The 12,378-nt window shown below is 35.5% G+C and overlaps 1 protein-coding gene across 3 annotated transcripts in view; it reads right to left on the reverse strand.

The window, feature by feature from the left end:
* LOC136038117 (glycine receptor subunit alpha-2-like) overlaps positions 1-12,378 on the reverse strand; it is a 121,027-nt gene that overhangs the window by 60,060 nt on the left and 48,589 nt on the right. For all 3 annotated transcript variants that reach the window (XM_065721137.1, XM_065721138.1, XM_065721139.1), the window contains exon 6: positions 599-742. In XM_065721137.1, coding sequence (XP_065577209.1) covers positions 599-742 — 144 coding nt within the window. The remainder of the gene's footprint in view (positions 1-598; positions 743-12,378) is intronic.

The following is a 12,378-nucleotide window of genomic DNA, read 5'->3' on the forward strand; positions in this document are numbered from 1 at the left end:
TGGGTTGTTCTTTCATTAGAAAAAAAATAATAACGAAACAGGGTGTCCCCCAAATAATTTTTTCTCCAAATTATTTGGTGGGGGGGACTACTCATTGGATTTGAGTTTCCAAAAAAAATCATACGGAGGCCCGAATCGAATAGGTGCGGGGCCGATTACATTTTTTTTGGTGATGCCCTCTCAATATATTTCAATATTTGAATAAAACATACCTGCTAAGTAGTTTACGTTCGTAAAGTAGTTCACTTACGCAGTGCAAAATATCTCTAATATGGGACTATCGCGAATAAAATCAATAAATTAACATGAACTTTTACAGATATTAGTTTTCTATATTGTAAGTTATATATTATAATATATAATGACACGGGGTCCTTTCAAATGCAGGACCTAATTTGGCCCAATTGCTTCAATTACCCTTTATCCAGCCCTTATCATATGCATGTCAACTAGGAGTTTTTCTTGAGAAAAACACAAGTTCCCATCTGGAGGGTTGCTAGCCCCTGAAATTCACCTTCTAATGTAAAGACAGAATCCACCGGCATTACCAACCTGAACGTTTCTGGCGGTCCCTATATAAGACAAGTTTGTGACTCACCCATATGCCCAAGCTGGAAAGAATCGTAGCACTCTGAAGTGTTCAGTCGATCGATTTCAAATTGTGGCATCTTTGCTTCTGCATGTAATGTGACAGGATTTTGTGGTTTCCAAACAAGCAGAAGTTCATCCATTGTCTTGCTGACTAAAATTTGAATGTGATTATCAATATGGATTAAAAGAAGAGAGAGAGAGAGAGAGAGAGAGAGAGAGAGAGAGAGAGAGAGAGAGAGAGAGAGAGAGAGAGAGAGAGAGAGAGAGAGAGAGAGAGAGAGAGAGAGAGAGAGAAGAGAGAGAGAGAGAGAGAGAGAGAGAGAGAGAGAGAGAGAGAGAGAGAGAGAGAGAGAGAGAGAGAGAGAGAGAGAGAGAGAGAGAGAAAAGACAGGGAGCAAGCCTCTCTCTCAGTGAATTAAAATAAAAAAAGTTTTTCAATAAATTTCACTGAAAGGATCTCTGTCTCTCAGTGAATGCCCTTTTTGATATGAGATGTAGTTTTTGAATGACTTTCTGTTCTTATTAACCTCTAGTAATTTTCATAAGTATATTATTTTTATGAAATATAAAAAGAAGATATCATAGGTAGTGCAATAGTGCTGCGATGTAAAGAGCGATGTAGGTACAATGTATTGTTTATTTGTTTTTTTTTTTTTTTGTTTTTTTTTTAGAACAGGGCACTTGGTACGAAAAAAATTGTCGTAAAAACATCGAAAAGGGTTTGTTCGATTAAAAATTGAGAGGACTAGTGTTCTTTTTGATAGTCGAAACTGATTAAAGGGAGACTAGCCCCCCCCCACGCCCATTATTTCCTCAGACACATCCAAACACAAACTTGAGATAGATTCATCGTAGTTCAAAGGTTCAGAAATTGGGTCTTTGAGCAAGACACCCGCCCATAGCCTCAGGATAAGAGTTGTAAGTTATTTTTTGGGTATATAAGGTTTTTATGTAAAGGGTGGTCGTATAGGTTTCCTGAAGTGCATCTGACAGAAATGTTGACATAGCCATTTGTTCAAAAAATAGTGCAAATATCACAAAGCATGGACTTTAGGGTTGACACAACCTTCCATAATCAAGGAGTAATGGTTGCTAGTTCTGCCATGGGGACATATAAAGTTTTTTATGGAAGAACTGGTCGTGTGAACCTTAGAGGAGGCTCATTTGATTCGAAATGTATAGTTCTTGTTCCCTTTTAAGAGTCAGAACTGATTGAACGTAACTATCCCCCTTTCCTAACATCCTCTTTTCTCCCATCGCATGCGATAAAAATTGTGGGGAAGCCATTTTGTTCACAATAGTCCAAAGAACATATAACAATGTCTTCAGGGCTGACACAACCTCCCAAGGCCCAGGGACAAGGGTTGTGAGTTTTTCCCCTGGGCATATAAGATTTCATGGAACGGGTGGTCATATAAACTTCTGATCAGATTATTTGATTAGACGTTGAAATTTAGTGCCCTTCTTAAGAGTCAAATGTGAATGGAGGGCAACCATTCCCCCTCCCTAAGCCTATCATTACCGAAACACATCAAATTTCTAAGAGAGCTGTTTTTTTTCAGCATTGTTGAAAGATCCAGCAATAATGTCTTTGGAAAATGCCAACCTCCCCTCAGTCCTCGGGGCAATTCGTTCGTTGTTTACATATAGTTTATGGCATTGAGAAAGGTATGTGCTTTGAAGTGTGCTTTCTAAAAAAGAGGAAGGCCATATTGTCAAAAGGGCATAAATCGGGAATGACAGAATATATTAATTTGAAATTTTCAAAACTATCAAAAAGATCAGAAAGGTGACCCAAAAGGCAATATTTGCATGCTACCACTACTACTGCAGCTACCCTACTACTACTACTACCACCACTACTTGAGTGACACTAATCAATTTACAATTTTCAGGGAAAATTTAAATTAAATCAGAAGTTACTAAATGCATGTACATTGTCAAAAGAGTGCATCTCAAGAATATATTTGGGCATCGAGTTGGAGCTTTAAGAGAATGCTAAAAGGAGATGATTGTCTGACCAAAAGGCAATAAGAGCACTCTACTATTAATGCTACCACCTTTGCTACATTTACTAGTGCTACTAGTACTGCAGGACTCCAATGCACTTTTTCCTTCTAAAAAGGTTGAAAATGTGACTTGTGGCACGAAAAAAATGAAAAAATAATATTAGTATACAAGCACTTTTTTGAATGCTCGAAAATGTTATCCATCATTCCTAAATCGTTACATTTCATTTTGCTTCTCTTTATTGTTTATTTCTATTTATTTCGCATATAAAGGTACAATGGATAACAGAAAAATAGGAGCCTTTGATGGGCACGATAAAAACAACAACAACATTCCGATACATGGATCAAACTAAACAGTGTCACCGAACATGAGATAAGTTCTTCGTTGGCTGCTTTTTCAGTAGCAATTTGATGAGAGTTTTTTCTTGTGTGTGAATGTTAGCAATCTTTTTTCTGTAACTGCAATATCTATGATATGACAGTTCAGATCATCTCTTCCTGCCCTAAACTTTCCAGGATAGTCCTGGTGACAGTGATTACTTCCAGATTATTAAAGTCAACTCCTTTGTTTAATCTATCAACTTCCTCTTTTAACAAACTGTCGGAAAACTTTCGTTTTGACGCACATCTTCATTGTTGTGTTAGTAGGCCTGCCTGTATATTCAATGTTTTTTCTTTTTGCAGCTTTCTCGCGTTCGCGCTGAATTTCAAGATTGTTCAGCTAACTGGCTTGAGCTCCCGTGCAAGCTATATCAGATCGGGTGTGATAGGAACGTTCTTGGGCTTACCTCCAATCATTTTTAACCCTTCTGCAGATGTCAGCTTTGCATTCAACATTCCTTCTCCCATTGCTGCTTTCTGTTCAGACACAATCTTTCGTGATAGTGACAAGCCCCTCTCAACATTTGCAAAGAGGATAAACAGAATGACTAGGACTTTGAAAAACAACTTTCACAACGCTTGCAAAGTTTGGTTACTTATATTTCCCTAAACGATTCTTAACAACACAGAAAAACTCGTCCAATATTAAATATTATAAAGGTAAAAATTTAATCAATTCTAGTCTTAACTACCAAGGCTGAATCCTTCTAAAGCTGTGTGACCTTCTATTTATCATCTGAATTTCTAATTTTAAGACACCAAATTGCAATTTCTTAGCTATTAAATCAACATCTTTCGAATTTCAAGCTTTTTTTCTCTCTGTGGGATGAGCGTGTCTGAATCGTTTCAGGAGTGTGGCAGGGTCTCTGTTCGAGGTTATGTCTTTTAGCAAGAAGGAAACTGAAGCCCTGAAGTGTCCCTAACCCTCATCAAGAGAGATTTCTTATTATGTTCTTGAACATCTTTCAGGTAATCATAAGACAAAACAATGTCCGCTAGGCTTGTCATATTTAACATATCATCAAGAAGTTTAGCATATAGCTTCTTAGCCATTGCTTGAGCAACCTTTTTGTTCAATATACGTCCAGAAAGCACTATCATGAACTCCCTTATCTTCACAGACAAGATCAATTTTTTAGCTGAAATTTCTCAGTAAACTCTGTGAAGTACTCAGCACTGTCCTCAACAAATTACAACTCCACGTTCATAGCTGTAACTTTTTCACTATTCATCACGCATCAAACTTTTTTTTATTAACACAAGAGCAGGCACTCCCTATCATAAGAATTCTCTTTAAAGGTCCCTCTAAGGTCTTCTAAACTCCCTGCGTCGGCCCTGCAGTGCATTCCTGCAGCGTGATTCGATCTCTGGGTCCCGTATTACCAAGCTAAGGTCAAAACCACTGCGCCACCACAGGACATGAATCCATCAATTGCCTTCACAAGTTTAGATTTTAAATTTCCTGCTTTTGTGTCACCATTGAAATAAGTGGCTAAATGATGACTGAAAACCCTGTTCACTTTCCCAGACCAAAATTTGACTCGATTCTGAAGCTTTTTCTTACTAGCTTCGTTTGTCGTCTTATCAAATTCGATAAAGTAGTTGGAACCATCTTGATCACCCAAGATCATCTTCCTAAAGTGAGGCGACAAAGCGTCAGTTATGATAAATGAAAGTTTATCAGCTCCAAAAACAAAATCCTTGCCCATTCTATTCTCAAACATAGCTTTGAACGTAGTTGCACTACCATCATAAGATACAACTGTAAAATTTAACAAGACCGTTTTCAGCGCCAAGATAAGTTTAGCTTTCAAAGTGTTGTCATTAAAAAAACAAAAAACAAAAAAACAACGAAGGGCAAGTGAGACTGTGGAATCGTCTTTTGACACCTATTCCTTCCAAAAGTTGCACTTCTCCATTGTACAGGTTTCATTTCAGTATGAAGCTATTGAAAAGAGAAAATAAAATAAAAATAAGCTCAATTTCACGTAAAATCAAAAACTATTTACTTTATCACATGTTTGATCCATAAAAGCCTAATTTCCGCGAAAATTGCAATCTTTACATGCATCAAGGTTACAAATGTAATAACTCTTAGAAAGTTTTGCACTTGATGAGGGATTAGATATCCCAAAACATCGACGTTTGTGAATATGGAACAGGTCATGAGAAGAAGACAAATGGGATCCAAATTAGAATTACTTCGAATATACTACGCAAGCTGATCTATATCTGTCTCTATCTGAAGGATATCAGCTAATAGCCTAATCTCGGACAACAGCAGCAAGGGTTGTCAATCCCTTTTGCTGCTCTCAGTTACATGCACAAGCTTTACATAAAATTAAAACAGGAAACAGAATAGCACTTCCAAGGGATAAAAGAAGACAGACCTCAGCCATTTATGCTGCAGCGACAGCAAAGTCTATAGTTGTTGAACCTACACCAATTAGAGACGAAGAGCAGCGCTGTAGCCTTACTATATTTTTCGAAAATCAAATATTGGTACTTACCTTGCCAGCTGCCAATATTATGTCTGTCCACAAGCAGCACATGAATTGAGACCAGCTATATTCTTGGGGACAGCCTCTAAAAGCGAAAGCCGTGAAGCAAGAACGAAAGATGGCCTTTTCTCAAGCCATTTCACTCTAAATGGGTTTACACTGGTCTGAACGCACAAATTCTTGAAAAAAAAAACTGAGCAGTTTCCACAAAAAAAATGACCCTTTCTCGAAAACAGTGACAAATAGCGACCAGCTTTAAAAATAGTAGCATTTAGTTAAAATAGTGACTACGTAAGAGCCCTTTTACTACTACTGCTATTACTACTACTACCACTACTTCAACTACTACTTCTATTGCAGCTAATTGTGAGGCTAAGATCATTGCAAGGAAAATTTCAAGAAGTATATGAGCATACAGGTTCCAGGGCTTGATGAGAGGTATGTTGAACTGAGCAAAAGGCAATACGCTCATGCTACTACTGCTGCTAGAACTACTGCTGTTACTATAAATACTACTAATAATACCAATAAAATATAACTGCAACTATAACTGATGGTATGAAGGAGAAATTTTAAAGAAATTGTGAGGGGGAAGGTGAACTGAAATGATAGCAATATAATAGCCAGATCCGATCCATAATAGAAATATCGCTGAAACTTTTAAAGGAGCTGAGTTGATTCAAAATTAAAAGTTGTAGTGCCCATTTTAAGATTAAGAAGAGATTGGAGGGTAATAGGTCCTTCTCCCAAGCCCATTTATCTTCCAAACACGTTCAGTCAAAGTTCTTAGAAATCCCATTTGTTCACTATATTAAAACGGCCCAGCAACTATGTCATAAGGATATTGGGTACGTCAATCCCCTACAGTTATCCAATTGACCGTCCAAAAACAAATTGTCTAAGTGTCTTGTTATGTCCTCGTCTTGAGAAGGCCTGGGAGTTGTCAGCCCTACTCGTGTTAATTTTTGGTTGTTTAGAGTTTGACTCGGTTATTTATTGTAATTTCTGTTTGTATTGGGTTTCATTTAGTTATTGATGGCGATTTGTGGTAGTTTCATGACTGAAAGATGTTTTGAATTTATTTCTGCTGATTTTTTGCTAAATTAATTTTTACTCTTTACTTTTCCTTGAAAGACAGGTTTTTTGGAAACAATTTTTTTTTCAATATGGTATATATGGATACAGATATTTTTTGAAATGAGAGGCTGATTCCTATTTTAAAGAATGGAGTATATGCATAAAACATGCGAAGCACAAAATAAAATAAAAAAGACGGTGGAATAACACATAAAAATAAGCAGATATGGGTTCAAATTTAAACTATTCTTAATTAAAGGTAACCACTTATATTAACGTTGTATTGTGACGGATCAGGGAAATGAGAAGCTGACTCCTATTTTAATGGATGGAGTATATGTATAAAACAAGTATAATAAAAATACGTATATATAAGTATATATAAATATAATAAAAAAGACGGTGGTATAACACATAAAAATAAGCAGATATGTGCTCAAAGTAAACCCATTCTTAATTAAAAGTATCCGCTTAAATGAACGTGGTATTGTAGCGGATCAGGGAGAACATCCTCCCGCTAAGGGCAGTTTGACTGCGTTTAGTCATTATATAAATTTCATGCATAGAAATTGGTCTAGTAGGTAAGTTAAATTCCCCTCCAATTTTTGGACAATTTTAACATAAACATTTTATTTACAGTTATACGAATCTGTCAAAAAAAAAAAAAAAATCGCGGTTATCGAAATTCTAGCCATTCACGACGGGACATCTGAATTTTTAGCAACCCTGGTTAAGGAACAATTCTCTACAAAAAAAAGGTTTCAATAATCAACATAACATTTAAAGTTTTAATCTTTTTAAAACATAGACATTGGCAAATCCTTTCGTAATCATCGCTTGATCTAACAGTTTTTCATCCCTTTGTATTCTGCTGAATTAGTTTTCATCAATTATTACTTTACTTATTTCTACGTAGCCAACAGCTACACAAGACCAGACTCTGGCATATTTTTGGTGTTTTTCAAATGCCCTGATGTATTTTAAATTTCATGTTCTGGTAACACAGCTCAAAGTAGTCACACTTTTTTGATAAAAAGAGAAAAGACCACAGTTTGATATGTATTTCTTCCTGATTTTAACGTCGTAGTTGTATATCAGAAGTAGAAAATTCAATCAGCCCGATGCTGGCCTTAGAAAATACTATGAATACCCCAAGTTTTTTCTATGTTTCAAAATTATGTCTTAGATGTTTGCTTTGATTGATTAGTCATAAAGATTACGCTTGAAAGCTGTAGTCTACATAGTTCAATTCACCAAATTTCGTATTGAATGCATTTTAGTGCTATAGCCCTGCTTAGTTCGAAATGACTATAATATTGACTATAATATATGACAATAATATTGACTATAATATATGACTATAATATTGGTCTTGCATTAAATTCTTCTTTCAAAATGTGTATCTTCTTCTTTTCGTCAGTATAATTACATCGAATGACGCAAACTGAAGGTACTTATCCCAACGTGATGTCTCCAAAAATGCTGTATACCAGAACTATTCACAGTTCAGAATAACTCTGTAGTGGTCAGGAATTTATTAATAAATTTCTGGGCTACTTCTCCTAATAAAAGTTTCTTTAGATATTATTTGTTGCATACCAAGTAAAATAAATATTGATCTAGCCATACTGATTGATTCTTTGAAGACTTGAAAGTTTGGCTTCACACTATTGCTGATGAATAATAAGCGTTTTCTAGAGGTAAGTCCACTAAAAGACGCTTTCCGGGGTTGAGTCCTTATTTCTGTGAGCAAATCAAAAAATCATTGATATTGAAAATAAAGGGGTAAAAATCAGCAGAAATAAATAAGGGCTCAACCCTGGAAAGCGTTTTTCAGTGGACTTACCTCTAGAAAACGCTTATTTATTCACCAGCAATAGTGTGAAGCCAAACTTTCAAGTCTGTAAAGAATCCATCAGTACGGCTAGATCAATATTTATTTTTACTTGGTATGCAGCAAATAATATCTAAAGAAAATTTTTATTAGGAGAAGTAGCCCAAGAATTTATTAATAAATTCCTGACCACTACAGAGTTATTTTGAACTGTGGATAGTTCTGGCATACAGCATTTTTGGAGACGTCACGTTGGGATCAGTACCTTCAGTTTGCGTCATTCGATGTAATTATACTGACGAAAAGAAGAATATACACATTTTGAAAGAAGAATTTAATGCAAGACCATTATTATAGTAATATATTATAGTCAATATTATAGTCATTTCTAACTAAGCAGGGCTAGAGCACCACACATGCATTCAATACGAAATTTGGTGAATTGAACTATGTAGACTACAGCTTTCAAGCGTAATCTTTATGACTATTCAATCAAAGCAAACATCTAAGGCATAATTTTTGAAACATAGAAAAAACTTGGGGTATTCATAGTATTTTCTAAAGCCAGCATCGCGCTGTTTAAATTTTCCGCTTCTTATGTACAACTATGACGTTAAAATCAGGAAGAAATACTTATCAAACTGTGATCTTTTCTCTTTTATCAAAAAAGTGTGACTACTTTGAGCCATGTTGCCAGAACATGAAATTTAAAATGCACCAGAGCATCTGAAAAACACCGAAAATATGCCAGAGCCTGGTCTTGTGTAGCTGTTGGCTACGTAGAGATAAGTAAAGTAATAATTGATGAAAACTGATTCAAAAACAGATAATGTGTTCCAATTCCAATCCCGTGATAATACCAGTTATTGCCATAACCTTTATACGAAACTTCAGTGATTTATTTTATAAAATTATTAGTTTTTTGCGCCGATTTCACACCAATAGTTGGCTTATATGCCCAGTGAAGCCAAAAAAAGAAACTTTTGCACAGGCATATAGCCTATATAGCCTCATTAGTTCTAAACCTAGCGTATGGTCCTAAATCAGACAGAAAATTATTGAAGATATTAGCATAAGTTATGGTATTTAGACACTCTTCCTTCGGTTAATGGTTTTCATATAACATGTTCCATGATCTCTGCGGGATTTTGAGCTACTCCAGAGATTTTTTTTTACTCATTTAAGAAATAGAAATTACAAGTCCTCAAAACCGCAAAATTTGGAAAATGTATGAGGTTCAAAACGCTTTCCTTCTGCCCCATACAAACTGTAGATCGATTTTTGGAAGTTTCGCTTTAATGCCACGAATAATTTTTAAGATCACCAAAGGCCAGTGCGATTTGGAGAGGGACATGGTGAAAGTACACAATTGTAGATATCCACTAATCTGCAATACCCTTTATATGTCAAAGCCCCAAATTTCCGGCATAGGATTATATTTATTATATGTATAGTTGCCATTAATTATTTTATAGGTCTTGTTCCCTTTCACAGCCTATGTGGAGTATCTTCTACCCTCACTAATAAATCCTTACTAGCCTACTGTATATTAGGCCAGCCTTGCCTTATCTTTCAAAAGTGAAAAAAGAAAAAAATGCCTGAGAAAAGGAAAAAGTAAAAAAAATTCAACTCACAACACAATAAAGTTCCAGTTCATACCGACCATAACATTTGAAAATTTTAACTGGATAATGTCCCATGTCCGAATAACGTTTTTGATATTGATACAAGTTTATTACACTATCATGAAACTGTAAGTGCAATTGTGAAAGTATGGCATCTCATTGGGGAAAATGATGTATGTCAGTTTCCTTCGTCTGATCTGGTTTTTGATGGATAGTAATACAAATTATTATAAAAGAAAAGAATTTGGTAGGTGGATAGAGAGAGTACTGCTTGTTTTTATGAGGAAATATGATTGGGTTCAAATGAGGAAAATAATTTCTTTCCGATAAAGCAGTTCAGGCTTACAATATGACAACATTGATTCGTAGGCGCTTCGGCATAAACGGAACGTAAAGCAAGAACATCTACTCCTGCAAACATTGATGAGAACACATTATGCAAGCAGGGCACATGGACGGACAAAGGTATTTGTTGCTGTGTTTCTATATTACTTTAAACCACTTATTACTAAAAACAAAAAGATTAACTTGGTAATTATAAAATTGTAACAAGCAGAGTAATCATACTAATAAAGAAACGCCATTCAAACGAGAGGCAAAGTATAATAGTTAATCAGCTTCCTGGAACACATCAGCATATGAGAAGCTTGACATGTAAGTGAATCCAGAGAATCTGAATCTTGAAGAAGAAGAAAAAGCCGGAAAGCCTTTCCGCGGAAAATCTTAGAAATATTTTAAAAATGAAATATTTACCAGCACTCTATGAGATATTAAGAAGATAGAAGTTTTCAAGCTGTGAGTACATTTAGGATGCCGTATCTTGTGAACAGTTTAGTCAGTAACAATAAAATTGGATCAATTAAGAAGATGAATAGAGACAAAAATTGCAGAAAAACTTACAGCCTACAACATGAAGAACATGGTAAATTTAAAACTTCTAGTTTAGGAGCGGAACAAGACTGCACTTTGTTCCTCTGTAGCACTACTGCTTTTTTCTTGAGAACTTTAACTTAAATACATTAATTTTGGTAAATGATCAGGTTGATCAACAAGATTTGACTTTTTTCTACGGAGAGAAAGTTTATAGATTTGTCCACTTTATTAGTCCATAGCGTATCAATTATTTTCATTTATTAACGATGCCTTATACTTTGTTTTAATAAAATTAAAAATTGTAACATGATTATAACCATTAGGTTATGTATGTGAAATTTGGCGCCCCTACTATTTCTGCACCCGGGGCAAGTACGCCCTCTTTCCTCCTAAAACAACTCCTAAACCTAATATAGTTTACTTAGTAAGGCCCCTGTAAGTTGTTTTTGATAGAAAAAAAATTGCCTCTCGTTTAGACCATTAGCTTTCCCATGCATAAATAAGTAGGTTACTGAACTATTCAAAATCCTTTCTAAGATACAGAGATATGACCAGCAGCATTCATGACTACTGGTGGGAAGCTCAGGATTCATGGGAATGCTATTTAGCATTTAAGCTAAAAAAAAAACTAGCGAAGTATGGGTAGTAGCACAGAAAACAAGGTAATCTAGGCCACCTATGGTACAAAAACGCAGCAACACAAAATTGTTTATATACAAATAAAGGAGACTTTTAAGGTTTCTACTGTGAAGTTTTAGTACTTATTTATTGCTTATTAAATTTAAGTCGGCGAGCTTTTCATTTCCTACCAACTGTTCATTTGCGTTGCTTAAAAAAATGTGTTTCTGTCACTCACAGGAACTATCATTCATAAGTGACGACCTTTTCAATTGTTTCTTTTCACGATTGCGAAATAATGTCTTTACATTTGCTCATATCTACTACTATTTCATGTTAATTACTGTGTTTCACCCTAAACATAATTAAGCAGACTTATGCCTTTTTGCACGCAACATTTCTCACGAACACTCAGATACATGTATTTGATTTACGTTTTTATTTCTAACAGCTTCAGACAAGAAAAAAAGTAGGTTCTATACTATGCTACCATGTTTGAAAGTGCTTTTTAGCTCCATTTGCTGTTTTTGTGACGTATTTCTACAAGCCATTTATTCTAGAGCAGTGATTCCAAGCATGGGGCACACAACCTACTAGAGGGGCATAAGAGTATTTCGGTAGCCCATGGACAGAACGTGCACCCTTCAGCTGACAATGCTCTAGATTCGTGATTCCCAACGTGGGGTACATTCCCCTCCGGTGGGGCATGGCAATATTTTGGCGAGTCTTGAACAGGAGGTTCACTATTCAGCTGACTACACTTTCGAGCCTTTCTTTTGAAAAGAAACCTTTTTCGTGTGAGTCACGTCTCATTCAAATGTATTTAACTAGCAAAAAAGATGCATTATAGTATGCAATGACGTCAT

This window comes from Artemia franciscana, chromosome 17 (genome assembly GCF_032884065.1).
Source record: "Artemia franciscana chromosome 17, ASM3288406v1, whole genome shotgun sequence".
Lineage (NCBI taxonomy): Eukaryota > Metazoa > Arthropoda > Branchiopoda > Anostraca > Artemiidae > Artemia > Artemia franciscana.